At 39.3% G+C, this 19,953-nt stretch overlaps 2 protein-coding genes across 3 annotated transcripts; both read right to left on the reverse strand.

Moving 5' to 3' along the window:
- Positions 1-309: 309 nt before the first annotated feature.
- Positions 310-6,699, reverse strand: alpi.2 (alkaline phosphatase, intestinal, tandem duplicate 2). Its single transcript, XM_032525747.1, has 11 exons — positions 6,590-6,699; positions 5,995-6,111; positions 4,403-4,518; positions 3,515-3,689; positions 3,089-3,261; positions 2,641-2,766; positions 2,452-2,521; positions 2,087-2,221; positions 1,714-1,905; positions 1,493-1,603; positions 310-666 (listed from the first exon to the last, which is right to left on the reverse strand). Exons 1-11 carry the CDS (start codon positions 6,663-6,665, stop codon positions 401-403), a joined length of 1,557 nt encoding a protein of 518 aa, XP_032381638.1. The 5' UTR covers positions 6,666-6,699; the 3' UTR covers positions 310-400.
- Positions 6,700-8,000: 1,301 nt separating this feature from the next.
- On the reverse strand, positions 8,001-18,059 carry alpi.1 (alkaline phosphatase, intestinal, tandem duplicate 1). 2 transcript variants are annotated; one of them, XM_032525743.1, is made up of 11 exons: positions 17,622-18,058; positions 16,576-16,704; positions 15,343-15,458; positions 14,085-14,259; positions 12,946-13,118; positions 12,568-12,702; positions 12,410-12,485; positions 11,699-11,833; positions 11,198-11,389; positions 10,774-10,890; positions 8,001-9,520 (listed from the first exon to the last, which is right to left on the reverse strand). In XM_032525743.1, exons 1-11 carry the CDS (start codon positions 17,713-17,715, stop codon positions 9,246-9,248), a joined length of 1,617 nt encoding a protein of 538 aa, XP_032381634.1. In that variant the 5' UTR covers positions 17,716-18,058; the 3' UTR covers positions 8,001-9,245. The 2 variants fall into 2 exon arrangements, with proteins under 2 accessions (XP_032381634.1, XP_032381636.1); XM_032525745.1 differs by having other exon boundaries at positions 9,246-9,520; positions 16,576-16,701; positions 17,622-18,059.
- Between the last annotated feature and the right edge of the window lie 1,894 nt (positions 18,060-19,953).

Consider the following 19,953-nt stretch of genomic DNA (forward strand, 5'->3'; position numbering starts at 1 on the left):
TTCGGTGACTCTGATAGGACAAGGTTTTCGTTTCACCCAATCAGTTGAGACGTTTAATACAATGGAGGTGCACGTTCTAACCATAGACTGGTTTTAATCGACACTATTCAGTGTGGTATGCCTACTTAAGATTCACCTTTTGCTATCTAATGTTTAAATAAAGGATGTGTGGCCTTTTGTTAATAGTCCAACTTCACTAAAATAGTTTCAATGCCTCATTTCAGAAATTTTTATTATAGATGTAGCCTACATCGTCATAGTTGAACACATATTGCATTGTAGACACTCTCTTAAATTATGCACAGAAAATTCAGTGTAAAGATTAAATTTCTTTATTAACAAAAATCTCAGATAACACAGTTATTCGAAGGTCAAGACAACCATTCCAAAGGCTGTCACCTCAGACAGGGCAGAGGATGTGGAGTAGGAGGCTCATCAGGAGGAACAGCAGGCTGGGGTGGAAAGATCCAGCGTGGTTGGGCAGTTTGCAATCCTCGTAGGGCTCCAAGCAGGCAGCATAAGCCAAGACATGGGCAATGTAGTTCTGCTCCTGGACCCCGTGGAAAAGGTGCGACATGGGACCTTTTGCAAAGATGGCTACATCTTCAATGCCGTGGGTTTCTGAATCAAGAGGGACAGGAGCCTGCTGAAGGTAATCATTGTCCGCTGAGGAACAATGGAACAAAGGAGCATTATAGTAGCTATATTAAAAGGTACAGTGTGTAACTTTTGTAGTTGTCCATTATCAAAATCTGTATTGCATTTTACAAACTTGTCCTTTTTAATGTATATGGACCACCAACATCAATTTTAAGTATTCCTATTGGCTTGAATTTTTACATTTGCGCTTGCATGAACTGGGGTAGACTCTCCATAGTCATGCGCCATCTTGAAACATGTTAGCCGGTAAGGGACATACAGGATATACCCCGGCTTTCGCGTTTTCGCTGTCAGATTATAAACTCACAGGTGCTGCTAATGCTGCTAATGGACTTTGTTGTTGTAGTAGAGATACTGTAGAGCTATTGTATAATTGCATTATGTAGGAAACAATCAGTCATCATAACACAAGCTAGACTGTACATTACAGTAAATTAAAGTATATTGCACCAAATGTCCAAATGGACAGATTATCTGACTCTGCTTAATGAATGATTATATGATGATAATATTTTAGAGTAATACATGTTATGTTTATAATGTAACAGTGATAAAAGAGTTCTTTTTCAATATTTTATATAGATGTAATTGATAAAGGTGTTACCTGTGTAAATTGCTGTCCTTTATAAAGAACCCATATTTGCTTAAAGTAATAGCACATTTTTTTAAGTGTGATTAGGAAGGTGGTGGTGTATTGTCTTCATTGTGACATTCTTGTCACAAAAATCTCCTAAATTCAGTTCTTCTTGCCTCTGCAGTAGGTATGCCATTACACCACAAGATGGAGCTACTAAATTACTCTTCCATAGAAAGATTATCAATGTATACTTACATGAAATAGTCTCATTCATATCTGGGCGAGTTCCATTCCGGTATCCTGGTCCATTTCCATACACAGTGGTGGTGAAATGCTTCTTGTCGTCAGCTAGTGAGCGAGACACTCCTGTGAATCACAAAACAAATTGGTATCTACAGGTTTGTTCAAACTTGGAACATCAGATGATATTCTCTTTTAATTATAAAAACTCAGCTCTTGAGTGCATTTTAACGTACCTAAAACAGAGTTTCCTCTGCCAGAATGTCCTCCAAAGGCAAAGACATGGGAGTGGTCAGCAGTCACCACAGACAAGGTATCCAGCTCACTGGTGAGTTCAGCTGCTCTCCCAACCGCCCGGTCAAACTCAACAGCCTCATAGAGAGCTCTTTTGGCATTCCCTGCGTGGTGACCATGGTCAATTCTCCCTCTTAAAGCCCAAAAGAAAGTAATTGACAAATAAGCATCAGCTTATTATTACCCATAATATTACCCATTTTAGTTATACAGAATTTAAGGTAATTTGTAGTGTGAAAGTGACAGTTACACTGACAGTTTCGGGATTAAGTGGTTGTTTGTTGTGAAATATGTACAGAAAACAATAACACATATCTTCCACAAAGAGGTAAAATCCATTTGGGTTCTTGCTGAGAATCTTAATTGCTTTCTCCATCATCTCCGTAAGGGAAGGGTCCATGGACGGATCACGATCCAACTCGTAGCGGCAGTCCTTGGGCTCAAAGAGACCTAAAGGGAGAATCAGCAGGCCTCAGTTTTTAAGGAAACATATTACCATTTTGTTTAATAGAGCTGGCAGTCTTAATACACTAAATGCATTGGATTTTCACAGTTTGAATGTTTCTGCAAAACAGCAACAACTTGCATAATGGCTCTTAATTTTAAATTATATTAAGGTTGTAAAAGAGAGTGCCTTAAGTGGTGATTGATGAAATTGTGATATAAACCGTTCTCCTTACCCATCAGGAAGTCTGTATTTGCAGGATTTACAGCGTCAAACTCAGCTTTGTTCCAAACATATTTAACATTCTGTAGGTAAAGAATAAAAACCAAACAAACAATAATAAACAAAACAAATTGATTGGAAATTTTTAACTTTTATTAATAGCTCATTTGAAAAATGTGTTGCAGTTGGAGGGACCATTTACCGTTTTGTTCTTCTTCCACGCTTCAACCAGATTTTGTCCATCATTTCTGTCTCCTTTATGAGTTGGATACTCTGGGTCCATCACGGTTTTCGGAAACATGTATCGGCGACCTCCACCAAGAATAACCTGGATCAAGCAACATATAGATATGTATAAATAAGATATAATTTAAGCTTTTATCAGATTCTCTATTCCAAAGTGATGTCCCTACTAAGCCTTTTTGCTTCCCCTTTGGTTTACTCTGCATAATGTTCTCCAAACAACCATTGTTTGAGATGCTAATTTAGGCACCGTGTATTGCACGGAAATTATCAAATCTGGTTGTTTGATAATGATCAGATTTCTGACATAATATGGCTTCCTAAAAATGATTGGGTTGACTTTATAATATGCCAGTGGATATTCTCTGTCGTCCAGGTTATAGAAAACCAAGAAATACAATACTTACATTTATCTCTGTGTTTTGAACTAGCTGGTAAGCAATGTCACGGCAGCCATTTTGGATCGCCTCAGGGGTGAGGTCGGAGTCAGAATACCAGCCACGATCTGCAGAGTGAGCGTAGTTTGCACCAGGAGAGGCATGCTGCACTCTAGTTGTAGTGACAATTCCAACAGACTTTCCTGAAACACACATTGCAACTGTGGTCTTATGTGGTGATTTTTATACTGCAGCCCTTTTATTGGCATGTATATATTTTACATACTTATGAGACATTAAGGAACGGTTAGCAACAGCGGCCTTAAATATAAATAACATGTGCAGTGAATAAAACATCAACAAGGACTCATCTAAACCGTGTCAAAGAAGACAGCCTATAAAGCCAAGTTTAAATGAAAACCAGTATAAAGAAAATCTGTGTGAAATAGAACTTACCTGCTTTCTTGGCACGATGCAGAACGGATGTGACTTCATTCCCGAAGGAAGCACGACAGTTGTACCTCGGGGTGGCAGCAGTGACACCCAGAGTGCCGTAGTTGGCCTTCACACCACATGTGTAAGCTGTGGCTGTGCCAGCGCTGTCTGGCATCTGCTGGTCCACATTGTACGTCTGCAGGTGCCAAATATATCCACACACATTAACATGAGCATTTATCAGTTCAGACATTTAGAAGGTGTTCTTATCCACAGTTATTTACACTGAGAGTATGGTCGTGATTCAAGATTCAAAAAGCTGTATTGTCTATCACATAATGATATAAAATTGTCTTTGGTTAGTGGCTCACATACAACATAGAAAAACATACACACATACCCTCAACTCATACAAGCAATACTTTCATGGGTTTATGGATAATAATAATAAATTCAATTTAGTTGTTGTCTGGGTATTAAAACACCTGCCATTTGAAATGGTTGGGATAGCAGGTTCCAGTCTTGTTTGTTTTTTTTGTCAGTGGGGCATACCTGAACTAAAGTTACAGTATTTTACTTGCTTAAACTTGACTCTGTGCCATTAACCATTATATAAGATTTAAAAAAGCGGATGACACTTGTAATTCCTTATGTAAGTAGTTTTATAAGAATGATGTAGTTTAAAGTGCTGCTGAACTTTGTGGGAGCTAGTTGCTTTTGAAACTCGGTCCTTGCTGTACAATAATAATTATTCTTATATAACACAAAGTCAGTACATGAGGGTATTTCATAATTTTTTTACCATAAGTGCATGCATCTTATTCTTATTCCGCTACATAAGAATGTGTATTCAGTTTGAATACACATTCCTATGTAGCCATTTGAATGTGTTGGTAGAAGTGTGCGGACCTTAGACAGTGCCAGGTGAGGGAAGGTATCCATAACCAGACTGGTCTCCTCCCCAGAATGTCCTGCCAACTGGCCTTTGAGGATCCGGGCAGCTGTCACTGTCGGTACCCCCATACCTGGAAGCAGGTGGAAAAACACCTGAGCGTTAGATAACATGTTCCATGCCAACAAAGGGCTGCCATTGTGCTCCGTGAACCTCATAAGGCTCAGCTGACATGAGAGTTTAAAAGGCGGTGAAAGACATCTGAGTTATTTACCAATACAAACGGTGACTGCAGACAGATAATTATTCCACATTTCTTTATCTATTACAAACTTCATTATACTTTTTTTTTCATATTTCATGAACATGTCGTGGCTTCTTGTCCAGTATTACTTTTCAGAGCTTTCAAATCTCTGGGACTTTTCCCTCTTTATTTCAGTACCGCAAAACACAAGTTCAGATTGGATGAAGCATTAATTTTAATTCCTTCCTGCACCTTAATTACATTTGCTAAAACTATTGACCTATTTTTCTCTTGGTCTATGTTTTCTCAGGAGGTCATTATGTTTACTAAGCTGACCATTTAGAATTTTAATTAACATAAATCTGCAAATTGGTTAGTTAAACTACTGTCAGTTGCCAAAGTTTCAGGTTAAATATGTCATTCTTCTTTCCATAATTTACACTTGGTCATTAACGCCAAGAACGTGATTTCCTAAACACGTTCTTTATGGGGTGATTACATGTTACTGATCAATCCCACACATTCATAAAACCCTGATACAATCTTAAATGTGCTGCTCTCAGCAGGTATGTGGTTTGGGGTGGAGGCAGCTGTAACCATAAAACCATAAATGATCTATAAATTTTAAATATGTGCAGTGGAGTTGCCAGATACAGATCTTGGATGGTGGCGTTACCAGAAGGTAGTGCACAGTAGTGATTTTTTTTTTTCTTTGTGTTTGACTCTGGGTCATTGCTGATGTTCAAATGTTCAAATCTCAGCTTATCTTCTTTGGCTTCTTTACATGGGATTTACAATTTTTTTCTTTTTTCATTCACTTTGCTCAATCTTTGTGCATAATTGTTCAGTTTATATTCACACAGCATATTCTGATAAACGATCCTAGCAGTTTGGAGATTTTAGTATTAAGGGGAGAAACTAATTTAATAGACAATCAGTTTCTAAAACCTTAGCTATGCATGGGATTGTTTTGAAGTATTTGCAGTGGTTTACCTTTTCTGGTGTTTAGATCAGTTAACGTCACGTGGAAATAGTTACATAATGTACTGACTGACTGTGGTTTAGCCTCAGTTCATTTTGTTATGCTTGACTTTCCAAGCAGTAATGATTGCTGGTGATCAGATGTCAACATTCACCTCTTTCTACCCATAAAACCCATGCTTTTGGGGGTCACATTTGTGCATTTGGTTTGCATTGCATTCTCTCTCTCCCTTGGTGAGCTACACCACAATAATGATGAGACTCATACTTTTAAGCTATAATGTATTCTTCTCACCTGAACAAACTCAATTATCTAAAGAGAAAATGTTCCACAAATCAGGTAAACATCTTAAATGCTGGGAAGAGCTCCCTTCGTATACTCACCGTCACCCAGGAATAGGATGATGTTCTTGGCTTTGTGGATATTAGGCTGAACATACAGGGCAGTGTGAAGAGCCTGTCTTGCCTTGTTGTTCCAGTAGCTGGCATGGAGCTCTTCCTCTATAAACAAGAAAAAGACAAAATAAGGGTCATCCACAATCAGCTGTGGCTTAAATAAATGTTTTTTTTATATTTTAAATGCATATCCATGTACCAATAATTACATAAAAAATATGAGATAAAATGATTCATAAAAGACAGGAAAATGAATGAAAACTTGTTTATTGATGATCGTGAAAAATGGTTGTAACAAATGAGTAATAGAGAATAGTATTTCTTTAGCATGAGGAGAATCACCTTTTTGATCAAGATAATAAAAAAGACACTGGCAGCCTATTAACAATGTTTTATTCTAACGGGAAATATTTGTCTTTCTTGAACTGAAAGTTGAGTACTGTAACTAAGGCATTTTTTCATGTTGTCCTTGAAATCCAGTTAAGTAAGTCCAACATGACATCTGAAGGTAAGCATTCTTAGTTTCTGTAGATACCTAATTTTATCTAACAGCAGCAATATGTAACATATAACAGATCCTTACCTAGAACAGACAAAGTCCACTGCACCAAAATAAAAATCAATAAAACCATGAAAATTAGTTTATTTTGGCTAGCCATTGCATTGACTTTATGTAAATTAAAAACATACAGGAGTGAAACACACTGATGTCCCTTTTATAGCTGCAGCCAAGGAGCAAAGGGCACATAGAGGAGCCTTTCAACGTGAGCCACAGGTTATTTACAACACACACACACATACACGCATGCACACACACAGACAAAGGACAAGAGCAAAGTCAACACATTTCTCCATTTTCCTTAATAGGTATCCAATATGTGCTGTGTGGAAGAGGTGGCATGTGACCGGTGTTTAGGCATGTGGATCCTTGTGTTGTCTGACATGATATTAATTGCTGGATGTACAGAAACGTTTTGAAGCTGAATACAGACAAGGCTGACATACTCATAGTTGGTCCTAAAAGTCAAAGACAGACAATGTGTTCACACCTAGCATCACTTTCTCTGAAATACAGTGAGCAAGTCAGAAACCTTGGCCAATTATTTTGGATACTGACTCTCAGAAACTGGTTCATGCCTTTATCACGAGCAGGTTAGATTACTGTAACGCTTTATTTGCACCAGTTGTGTAGTCTACGAGATGATAATAATAATACTAATAATAATAATAATAATAATAATAATAATAATAATAATCTATACTTTATTAGTCCCACTACACTCTGTTGTTATTACACACTTTACACACAGGCCTGAATTACACACACATGCTCAGTACCTATACATGCACTAATGGAGAGATGTCAGAGTGGGGGGGCTGCCCATGGAAAGGCGCCCCGAGCAATTGGGGGTTTGGTGCCTTGCTCAAAAACATCTTGACAGTGCCCAGGAGGTGAACTGCCACCTCTCCAGCTACCAGTCCACCACCATACTTTGGTCTGTATGGGGACTTGAACCTGCGACCTTCCGCCTCCCAACTGACTGAGCTGCTACCATCCCCAGAGATACGTGGGTAGACGCAGTACACCCACTAAGAAAGCTCCAGGAATGACACACAACAACATACATTCCATTATATTTTTGATATATTTTCAGTTGTCTTCTTCACATAGGCTAAATAAAGGTATTTCCACCGTAGATTGGTAATTGGCACTAAAAGTGTATACAGGAAATTAAATTGTTAATGCGCAAAACTCCCCTAAGGGAGGACACCCAGACCCCCCACTATGATATGCTTGCCCCCCAAAAACAGTAAAGTATATTACAAACTACTACACCACCAAACATTAGACTACGCCACTGATTTGCAGGATTATCCAAACATTCAGTAGGACACTTCCAACTCAAAATGCAGCAGCAGAGACCTTACATGTACATTTGACCCCCCCCCAACCAGCTATATAGTTAGAGAATATTATACATCCAAGACATAACTGACAGATGGGCAGGGCTCAAAGAAAAAGTCGCATTTTGAAATTGTGCCAAGCCTTTTTCATTCTTTTTTAAATGTTTCTTTTTATAAAAATCAGCAAACCCTTTTCTGAAAAAGTCCCAGATATCAGTTGCTCTAGGAAATCTTTATAAAACTAAGGGACCCATAAAAATAAGGTGTTACCTAAAATATCTGTTATTAAATGAATTGGGACTCAGCAAGAAAAGTTTTTCACCATTATTTAAGTAACATTTGCAAAAACACAGTATAAAAATACATTGACAAAATATTTGCTTACAAAATACATTCATGTACCGTACAATCGAAATAGATTACAAATCAAGTGATCTGACAGAAAACAGATTACAGTACTATTTGGAGCCATAAGGTGAAGATACAAACTTGATGAAAACGAACAAACATAAAGCTACATGTGTTTCACTCCTGAAAGAGGTACAGCATTTTCTTGTAAGGTCTTTTGGTTTTGCAGCGTGGCACGGCACGATGGCTTGCAGTCCAGGTTACTGCTACCGTCACAATCTGGAAAACGACGATCATGTACAGTACATCAACAGCTGTGTGTATTGTCTAAATGTCCACAAGCTGAACAGTGATCCCTCGGCCTGCTTGCCTGTTTCAAGTTATTCTGGGTAAAGCCTCAGATTGATGTGTAAATAGTAAATTTCAGCTCCTTGCAAATGTTTAATACCGCTAAGCAAGAGTGCTAACAGAGTTTGTATTGAACTTTGAAAAACAAGAAGAGGACAACTTTCTAACTAATAAAAGATTTAGTTAGTGCAAGTTAGTAGTCATGATACAAGAAAAGTTCTGAAATAGTCGTTGAAATAGATGGCTCTACAATGGCAACAGTTGCATGTAGTGTTTCTGAAAGAGCTGCTTGCGTGTGAATTTATGTTTGCATATTTGTTTGTGTTCCAGCCTGCAATGTATGCCTATTTTTTAGTTTGTATTTGAATGAGAGGTACTACATGCATGTTTATGATGGCATTTTGGATGCACTCTAGTTACAAGATAGTGTGAATGTACATTGTGTGATCAGGATGTAGCATATTTTTGTTAACATATACAGTACTGGATACGTGTATCCCTGCATTCTGATTTGCCAGCCTGTGTGCTGTGCATACAGTGATTGTGTGCGTGCACTCTATGAATGTTTAGTGCATCAAGTGTCTCTTTTGCTGCATGCATACAATATGTTTGTGTAAGTGTGTGTGTGTGTTTTGGGGTCATTTGAGTAACCAGAGGAGGCTAAGCAGGCCAAATATGAGGCTTGAGGTTGTGTTTACACTGCCGCTCGAGGTATGACTGTGAGGGTGAGGAGGGCAGTTTGTGTAGGGCTCTAAGCAGGCAGCGTAGGCCATGACGTGTGCCACGTAGTTCTGCTCTTTCACCCCATGGAACAGGTGAGCCATTGGGCCTTTGGCATAGATGGCCACATCCTCCCCGCCGTGCGTCTCAGAATCCAATGGGACGGCAGCCTGCTGCATGTACTCCTCATCGTCTGGAGAGAAAACAAGTAGAGTGCAGAATGTAACCCACTGTTTTAGGCAACTCTCTGCTTGGATCATCAACTGTTCATACAAAACAGATGCTTTTATAGATGCCATTATAAATTAACCACAATTTCCGTCCAGATTAATTTAATTCTTCACAGTGACTGTGTCACTTGCAAACAAGTAGTCTATTAAGTGAGACAGCATTTGCTCACAGCACTGGATTCCCTTTGTTTGTAATTCAAATCCCGAGAACACCTTTGGATAGCTTAAAGGTTACATTTGCCTCATATATGTTTTTGTAGCTGTTGCCCATGAAAAGGTGTAATCTGCTGTAATTTACCTTATTAAATTCAATTACAACATCTTCTATACCCATAAGGTAATTTAAGTCATTTTGATGAAATTATAGCATTTACTGTCTGACTTTAGTACAGTGTAAGAGCAAAAGTAAGTGTACTGACAGTTTCCATAACTTTTCCTCCCTAAAAACTAACAATACTGACATCCAAAAGTGGAAAAAAGTAGGATACCACAGTGTTATTAAAGTTATGATGTAAACAGAGTGTTATATTTGGTGACTTGGCTTTTGCATCATTGTGGATTGATTTTTGCAAAAAAAAGCTGTTAGAATTCTTATTATCTTTGACTAATCATCCCTATTCTCTTTTCTCTAAAAAATGTTGCAATACTGTTTTGGCCTCACGTTCTCCATCATAATATAGATACTGAATTTTAAGTGCTTCACATTTCTCCAGATGGATAAATAAATAATTAGAAATAAATCTCTCACTTGCATTGCATGTTTGTAAAGGTGCCAGATGGTTTGACTGTGCACTTTTGAGACATAACTAGTGGTTCCAAAAACATAAAGTGACGCCAGTCCTTTCAAAAAGACAAATATGGGGTTTTAGATGGTATTTCATCCCTGGAAAGAGGAATTTCCACCTCAAACTATACTGAACACACTCATGCAATGATTGAAGTGAATGGTGCAGAACAAGAGGAGGAGGAGGAACTGGGTCATTGCTGTCCAGTGTTCCACAAAGAAATACAAATAACTGTAAAGTTACATGTATACAATAAGGCCTGTACAAATAACAGAAAAAAAGTAACCAATGTGAATGCCATAATTTAATTTCATCGTATTTCATCTTTGCTTTCCAGACATGGGTCAGCCGTAACCACAACAGTTCACGCTGTCTATATACACATCAGTATATACAAGTGCCACATCTGAAAGACATTAGTTTGTGCTTACAATAATCCACCATTGTGATGTTCCCTCTGGTTCCATTTATATGGACATAACCAGGGCCGTTGGCGTACAGGATACTGGTGAAAGGCATTTTGTCATCGGCTTTCTTTGGTGCTAGACCTAAATGACAAAAAATGAGGGTGAGTAATAAATAATACAGTCACAGCATGTTTTAACGAGTAAACAGACTCACATGTACTTTATGAGACAAATGCAAATTTGAAGCTTTCAACTTGCAAGTGACGCAACCACAATTTTAAACATTGAGTAAAAACCTTCATGTATGAATGTCTAAACTCTAGTCATTATATGCTATGCACATATGGTTTGCATCTGAATACAAATCTATTTTGTAAATGGGATGTGTCTGAGGATGACTCTCATGCCAATTTCAATCTGGACTGAATTCAAGTGTTTTGAATCATACCAAAGATTGGATTCCCTCGTGGTGTGTTACCACCAAATGTGAAGACATGGGAGTGGTCAGCAGTGACCACAGTTAGAGTATCGGATTCCCTGGTCAGCTGTGCAGCACGCTGAATGGCTTGGTCGAACATCACAACTTCTGTCAGTGCCAGTCTGGCAATGCCATCATGGTGACCATGATCAATTCTCCCTCGTAACAGACCAGCACAAAACAAGTGAATTAGACTTGGCTCAAAACATTTGACTAGTGCACATCAACTAGACTCATTTTAGCAGTAGCCACAGTCTTTACCTTGAATTTATCCCAAAAGTATCTTAAAACCTTGAATTTAAATGAATAACCTGTTTTACATTGAAAGCCATATACAATCAGATTTTAACGGACAATACAGTAAAAGTCCCTCAAGGTACAAATGACCAACATGAACATAATTCTTCATGATTCTTATAACGGCAAGCTTAATATGATTTTCTATTACAGGATTGTTGATATAGTACTCATCTTCCACAAACAGGAAGTATCCTTTGGGATTCTTGCTGAGGATTTGTATGGCCTTCTCTGTCATCTCCACAATTGAGGGGTCACGTGTGCGGTTCCGGAAAACTTCAAACCGCATGTCCTTTGGCTCAAACAGACCTGGAACCACAAAAAAGAAAACAATATTTTGAAGCCACTGTAGAATCAAAAGAAAGAAGCCTTTGGCCTTGTAGGGCTGGTAATGCTGAGCTAAATCTAAACTGGCAGAGCTAAAGAACAGAGTGAGAGAAAACACAAGACTGAAGACCAAAAATCCAAGCTGCTCGAATGCCATTTACTAATTAATCAATCAAAATTGCTACACACACTATTTTTATTTTGAAAAGTTGAAAAGGGGTTCTGCTTAGATAGTCAAGATGTTCAGACAAGCCATTCCATTTATCAAGAAAATTCTCCAAGCATCCTAATAATAAAAACAGTAAGAATTATTATTGCTACATGTTTTTAGGGAAACATGTCAGAGCACTTTTATATGTAGTAAAGATTACAGACAGTACACATACATGAAAGCATTATAACTGTGCAAGACAGTAACAATTATGTTGTGTCTTCTTAGACAAGACGTTTATCTCAACACCTCAGGGTCACATTGTGTGTGTGTGTGTGTGTATGTGTACATCACATGCATATGCCTTGTTGTTGCTTTTCTGCCTGAGTTAACATATCTATACACACCCATGAGCCGGTCAGTTGCTTTAATATTAAGCTCATCAAACTCCTTTCTGTGCCAAACATAGTGTGACTTCTTGTTCTGAAAAACAAACCAGAAGACATCCGTGACTTATATCTTAAAATATATGGAAATATTCAAAAGCAATGTTGACTAATCCTACTGGTTTAGCCTTCAGCCACACGTCAATGAGGTTCCTCTTGTCTTTGCGGTCCCCCTTGCGAGAGTTGGAGGTAGGGTACTCGGGGTCTGGGGTGCCTTTTGGGGTCATATACATCCTCCCTCCACCCAGAATAACCTTAAAGGGAACCCAGACAGAATTGGATCATTATATTTGATGGCCTATGGTGGTCATGGTACTGAATAATTATTCTAACCTAATAGAGCACTGTTGATTTCACAGAGCTGCTTATAAACCCTCATTTGACTATGTAGTTACAATTTAAACCAAAAATAATCTGTGAGTCCTGATGATCAAGATGGAAAATGAAAATGCATTACATTTTTAAAAAATGTGCATAACAGAACTGTTCCTACATACATCAATGTCAACATTGGTGACCAGTTGGGTTGCAATGTCGACGCAGCCCTGTTGGCGGGCGCTGGAAGGAAGATCTGCGTCACTGTACCAACTGCGGCTGACAGAGTGGGCATAAGCAGCGGCTGGGGAGGCATGCTGGACACGGGTGGTGGTCACTACACCAACTGATTTACCTGAACAACATATAGACACACCGAAATCAGAGGAAAACACTGTTTAGGCAATTACACAAAATGTGAAAGTTTTTTGTTGAACATATGACAGTGGGATGTTAGTTATACACATTAGAAGTTTACTTATTCAAAATGTTCTTGGACATAAAGCTGCTTTAAAAGAAAGAAATAATAACAGACTTAGTTCAATAAGTATAGCGAATGTCCCACAGTCTTTCCTGGCTACGTAATGAAGCCCAGTGGAAGAAGTAGGGGGTTATGGAGGTTCAAGTTCATCATTTAACATATTGCTCTTTAGAAAAGCTTGTTACTGCAGCAATAAATAAATGAAATATTGAAATTACTACTCTTTACATGGACTTTATTTTGTGGTGTTATACTATTAATAATTCAATTAAAAATCATGAATCCTAATGAACTTGCCCTTGGAATACTTGGCTCCTAGAAACGTGAATATAATAAAAACTGTGTTGCTTTATGGAAAATATATAACTCTACCATGTAGCGTGTTGACATAATGACACAAAGATGCATAAAGGCTATAGATGGGCCAAATTACACATAGCAAACATAACTCATACATCTTGTTGCGTCACATAGTGAGTATAATATTTCTAATAATGGACACTAATGAGCTCTCAGACATGAATCATGAACATGCCTGGACACAGGCAGTTGCACACAAATGATATACAGGACCTTGTGCATGTGAAATACATGACTGAAAGAACAAAAGTGAATGCAGGCCAATGTGAAATTATATCTTATTTAGACATACGTAGTGTGAACGTTGAACTGGGGAGTAGCAGCTAAAGTAGCAGGGTTTTATTGTTTTATTCCTCATATTTCAATCAACGGCAGATATGGTCATTGCATATCTTGAGATAGGATTGTGACTCAAACCAGATGACCTTTCCAATGCACAACACATCAACTACACTTTACCAAACTAGTTAGTGGCTTTACCTTGTGCTTTAGCACGCCGTAGTACTGAGTAGACTTCATTACCAAAGGTGGTGTTACACTCGTAGGCTACAGCGTTGGCACTAAGCCCCACTGTCTTAGCATTGGCCTTCACCCCACAGTGGTAGGCTGTGGCTGTGCTAGCACTGTCTGCTACTTGCTTGTCCACACTGTATGTCTGTGAAGTAAAAGCACAACACCATTAAAGGCCAGGGCAGGAAATAAACATATATTTCAAGTAGAATTTCCATCTCTATTCTTTAGGTTACAACACAGAGACGCCAAAGATGCTGAATACTAATTCTCACTCACACAATAATGGAGGGATTATACTTGACCATGAAGCAGGAAAACTACTTTTATATGATTTTGCTGTTTTAATATTTCTATCCCAATACCAGCATTTTCAGCTGAAGTATTGTTCATAGCAAAATCCTTTGAAATCATTTTCACTCATAGGTTGGAGTACTTAATTTGAAGCGGGATTGTATGGGGCGAGATGAAACTTCCGTAAAGACCAAAGCATGTGAAAAATGGACATACACACTCACACACACACACATTCACTCCATGTGTCACAATGTATTGATTTACTAAGCAACCACAGACACATGCATACACATGCCTGAATAACAATAAATAATAAACTGAATAATGAGTGTATTACAGTACCTTTCTCTTTCTTCTTTTGTGTGTGTGTGTGTGTGTGTGTGTGTGTGTGTGTGTGTGTGTGTGTGTGTGTGCGTGGGGAGACAAAGCAATTCACAGAGGGGTCACAGACTGAAAAATGTCACTTAGGCCTATTTCCATTCATTAGCTGTAACGTATTTTGAAAAACACATGCACATACTAAATCACTACTTTGAGATCACAAAGCTATAATAAATGTTATACTGTAATCAGGACAGGAACAATACACAGGTATTTACTGTTAAACGATGAATATGCCTTTTTTGATAGAAATAATATTTCCAGGCATCAACTGTAGAGAAGAAAATTGGTTTAAAAACAAATGTATATTTAAGGTGTAAAGCTATAAATAGCATATGTAGTGAATGCATATACTGATCAGGACATTGCAGAAAATTAGCATATATACATTGATTATGAACATTATTCTGAGAAATGGTTTATTAAAAAAAGCAAGTTACATGACATAACCTTATTGCCACCTTCAAATTACAAATTGTATTGTAGTACAACTTAATTTGTTGTTAAATAATGACTAATGAGCTAAGAGTTAACAGTGTTGTGCTTTCACCTTTGACAGGGCCACATATGGGAAGGTGTCCATGGCCAGCATTGTCTCCTCCCCTGATCCGCCCTCCATCTGACCTCGCAGGATTCGAGCTGCTGACACCGTGGACACACCCATCCCTGAGAGACAACGATTACAGGTAAAGTCACTGATATGGACATCTGAAATCTATATTCTTAATGTGTTCACATTATGGAAAGATTTATTGCCCTCTGTCCAGTTAGTGACCGTTTCAAAAATCCAGACCACAAATATTTAAATACGATTGTTTGAAAAGATAAAATTACATAACTGTCAGATTGAAGGGGAAAAGATGATGCAATAATTCTCTTAACAAACTAAGTGAAAGCACATCAAGGCCATTAACATCAACTGAAATTACAAATGAACAGGGCATTTAAGGCACTGGTTGTCTAGGATAACCACGTCTTCACACAGACCAACACTGACTCTACCAGGCAAGTATTCAGACCACTATTGGTAGAACATAAATCATATAAAATACCTAAAGATTCAGCTGTGTCAATATATATTAGCATTCAGTATATGTATTTAGATTTTCTATTAAGGGACCTGTTTTATCTCTTCCTGTGGTACATTATTGGATTCCACCCTTGACTTTGAAAACCATACTTTACAAAGCCCATGTCCCAGTGGTGCACTTAACTCTCCCTTTAACATCACAGTCATAAAACTGAGAACATGCTCTGGGCAGGGCATTTCTGGAGAGATGCTCAAAAAAAACTCAGCCTCGACCACCCAGAAACGTGACTCAGTAGGTCTGATTTACAGCAAATATTCTAGAAGTCAACAGGAAACACACAGGAAAAGCAAGAAAATGCACTCACACAAAAATACAATGCAAAGTTCAACAAGTTGTCCTACTTTAACAACAAAATAGGCACAGTTTGTGCCAATAAGTGCTTTGCAACATTAACAATTTCTTAGAGTCGCATTTCTTGATCATAGAAGGATTAAAGAATGTCCAAAGTTTTATTACAACCACTTGCTCATCAGCCCTTTCAAACACATGCCTGCTCTACCAAGCATTTTCCCTCAATCCATTCTGAGCATGGCAAACACAGTGTAAGTGGCTCACTTGAGCATTGACTTGCATTGCATATTGAGCTGTATTTGTCATTGAGGCTGAACGTAGCAGCTTTTCCAACTTCAACCACAACCAAGTCAGTGTTAAGTGTTTGCTGGAATATATTCCATAATGATAGCATGACCTACCATCGCCAAGGAACAGGATGATGTTCTTGGCTTGGTGCTCCCGAGGGCGGAGTTTCAGCGCAGCATCCAGTGTTGCCTTAGCCTGAGCATCCCAATAGGCTGGTTCCCTCTCAAGTTCATACAGCACTTCTTGGTGGAAACAAACACATACAGTAGATGGAGAATGAGACGGGTTTGGCAAGTAGAGAATCAGGCAGTGGTGGAAGAAATGTTCAGATCCTTTACTTAATTAAAAGTACCAATACCACACTGTAAAAAGTACTCTAATATAAGTAAAAGTCCTGCATTGACAATGTATGTAAGTATCATTAGGGAAATGTACTTAAAGTATTAAAAGTAAAAGTACTCAATGCAGAAAGATCCTCAAGTACAAGTACCTCAAAAGTGTACTTAAGTGCAGTACTTGAGTAAATGTCATTAGTTTCATTTCACCACTGGAATCAGGTGTCACATTGAGTGTGTATGTGTGGGTGTGTGGTGTTTGCATGCGTGGAATGGTAAAGCTCCAGAACACAGAGGCTTCAAGTGAGTTCAACTGTGTCTGTGGGAGAGTGCATACTCATGCATCTCTCACCGTCTTTTTCTGTCACTTTAAATTATATTTTGCCTTGGGTTAGACAAGAGAGGAGACTTTCTTAAGCGGTGTCAAAATGACAAAAACAGCCACTTTGGTTTCTATCCGTTCATGCCTACTGAGAGTCACTGTGCAGGAGGTCAAACAAGAACATCCCTCCTTCCACAAATCAAAACAACGGAAAGGCAAACACCCCATCCCACATTTTACATAAACAGGTAGACACAGGCAAAAATATACTTACGCACTTATGTGCATCTACACTTTCACAGACTCTTTGTTACGCCTACACACCTGTGTTTGTGCTCATGAATGCAGTTGAAGTTCTCAAGCACAGTCTGTTCTCACGCACTCACCCGTTCCCAGGTTGAGGTTACCTGCTTGAGTCCCTCTGCGCGTCCATTTGCCTGCCCACAAAGTGCTACTAATACCCCAACCACAGGCAGCAATAATAAGTCTGTCGCCTCCTCACCTTGGCTCTTCATAGCGGCCCGGCTCACAGCCAACAGTACGGGGCCCAGAAGGATGAGCAGGAGATTGGGGGTCCTGCAATGTGGCGTCTGCATCTCTAATCCAAGCAACCTGGAGGCTAGAGAGGCACACCAAGTAGCACACCAAGACCAAAAGAGACAGGGAGAGTGTGTGTGACTGCTAAGACCTCCGGCCCTGCCTTTTTAAAGCCCCATTGGGTGTGTAGTAAGGAAGTGCCCACGCCAGCTCATAGGCTTAGAGCCACAAAAGAGGGAAGAGAAAATGTGAGAGAAGGAGGAAGAGCCAGGGGAGAGAGAGAGAGAGAGAGAGAGAGAGAGAGAGAGAGAGAGAGAAGCAGGGACCACACAAGAGTGCTGTAGCATCACAGCCCCTCTACTCACTTTGATTTCTGAAAATGCACCACCCCCATTTTATTGTTTTAAAAGGTTGCTTGCATTTAGTTCTCCGAATTCCCCCCCCCCCCCCCCCCCCCCCCCCCCCACACACACACACACACACACACACACACACTCCACTGTGAAGTGTGATAGGAATGTGAATGGTCCTTTGATGTGGTAAATGTAAAATGGGTCTTTTTTTCATGCAGCAGCTTTTAACAGGGAGAGAAAAAATGGCTACCCAATTTGTGTTGGCATCCATCACAATACAAATCATAATTGTGTCTTTTTCCAACCCCCCCTCCCCCCTTGATGTGCTCTGCTTTTCATGTCAGGAAAATGATCATATTTCCATTTCCCCCCTCTTGCATTTAAAAGACCCCAACATTTTCCCTCACCATCTTGTCTTGGCTCGTTTTTCCAAGGGAAGTGAAGAGGGTTTTACATTTTTCTCCAGTGAGGTAGTGGCTGCGGAATACTGCCTGCAAAATGAAAAAATCTCTCTTCAACGCTAACACAACAGTTAATATGAGAAATGAAGTGAGTTGGGCCAACTTTGTTCCACTCGGCCAGAAGAATCAAATTCCCGAGGAACTGGTCTCGCCTCGTGAACCCGGGGGTCTGAATCTTGTTACAATTCAGTGCTCTTGAAGACCGTTCACCCATTGCCAACAGGAGTTTGCAGTTAGTCACATGTGCCTAATCAAGGCTGGAATAAAATCATAGCAGCGATCTTGGTAAAGAGGCCTCACATGATGTGGGCCACACCGCATGAACTGGAAATACCAGCGGCAATGTGCAACGCGCAAAGAGCAGGAAATCTTGTGGAGGCCTGTCTGTCTCCATTTGTTATGGGTTTGCCCCTGAGAGAAAGTCTATCTTATGTTGGGAAAGTCAAATTAGTTTCCTGCAAGACAAGTGTAAACACCTGGTGGCTGTTTAAGGTCTTAGCGTGGATCATCCATCCACCAAACACTTCACAGTAGCTTTACTGGCTGATTATATGACAAACTTAATGCTTGTGGGAAGGCGACAAACTCCTGGGAATGTAGAAGAATGATGTTAACAAAGCAGAGCACAACCACACTTTAAGAAATTCCATCCTTCCCAATGTATGCTTTATGTACATTTCAGTACTGAAACCAAGTTCTGATTTCAAACATAAAGTATCTAAACTGAAAGCCACTGATTCATAGGTTATACAAAATATTTCCAACTTGAGCTACTGTATGTATTAAAAAGTACCTTTTTCTCACCTACCTACCTCCAAATGCTAGATATTTCCTATTGACACCACTAGAGCACATTTCATCTCCCACCCACAGACACTTAATGCCCTGGACCCTCAACAGTTTACCTACCAGCCTCGTCTGGGAGTGGACGATGCTGTCATCTATCTCCTGCAGCGAGCTCATTTGCACCTGGATGGCGGTGGCGACACTGTGAGAATCACGTTTTTTTGATTTCTCCAGTGCATTCAACACTATCCAACCACTGCTACTAGGTGATGGGTGTTGGTGCGTCCACAGTCTCCTGGATCCCTGACTACCTGACAGGCAGACCACAGTTTGTGGACATGGTTGAGGAGTGCAGATACCTGAGTGTCAACAACAGGCTGAACTGGAGATCAACAGCACTGCTGTTTACAAGAAGGGGATAACAGTAGGAAGGCTGGCTCCGTTATTGGCTAACTAACTAACCCTAACCACTACAAGAAATCATTCCTACCACATGCAAAGAAACTTTTCAACACTTCATCACTGAGTGTTAGATAAGACTCATAGACATCACAACTGCATTAAGTTCAACTTGCACAATAGGTTTATTTACATCTTTATCAATATCAGTTAAGTAGTTGTACTATTTATTTCCCAACTTGTATGTATTTTAAATATTTGTTTTTGTAATATTTGTTCTTGTGGGATCAATAGTAAT

This window comes from Etheostoma spectabile, chromosome 9 (assembly GCF_008692095.1).
Source record: "Etheostoma spectabile isolate EspeVRDwgs_2016 chromosome 9, UIUC_Espe_1.0, whole genome shotgun sequence".
Lineage (NCBI taxonomy): Eukaryota > Metazoa > Chordata > Actinopteri > Perciformes > Percidae > Etheostoma > Etheostoma spectabile.

What these genes read in the sequence shown, in the direction of transcription:
- alpi.1 (XM_032525743.1), bottom strand. Translation starts at nt 17,715, where the DNA reads ATGCAGACGCCACATTGCAGGACCCCCAATCTCCTGCTCATCCTTCTG. An exon ending in ACGGCGTGCTAAAGCACAAG is followed by an intron (nt 13,119 to 14,084) that starts GTAAAGCCACTA and finishes TATGTTGTTCAG; the next exon opens with GTAAATCAGTTGGTGTAGTG. An exon ending in ACGAGGGAATCCAATCTTTG is followed by an intron (nt 10,891 to 11,197) that starts GTATGATTCAAA and finishes TTTGTCATTTAG; the next exon opens with GTCTAGCACCAAAGAAAGCC.
- alpi.2 (XM_032525747.1), bottom strand. Translation starts at nt 6,665, where the DNA reads ATGGCTAGCCAAAATAAACTAATTTTCATGGTTTTATTGATTTTTATT. An exon ending in GTGGACTTTGTCTGTTCTAG is followed by an intron (nt 6,112 to 6,589) that starts GTAAGGATCTGT and finishes TCTTGTTTATAG; the next exon opens with AGGAAGAGCTCCATGCCAGC. An exon ending in AAATACAGACTTCCTGATGG is followed by an intron (nt 2,222 to 2,451) that starts GTAAGGAGAACG and finishes TTCTCCCTTTAG; the next exon opens with GTCTCTTTGAGCCCAAGGAC.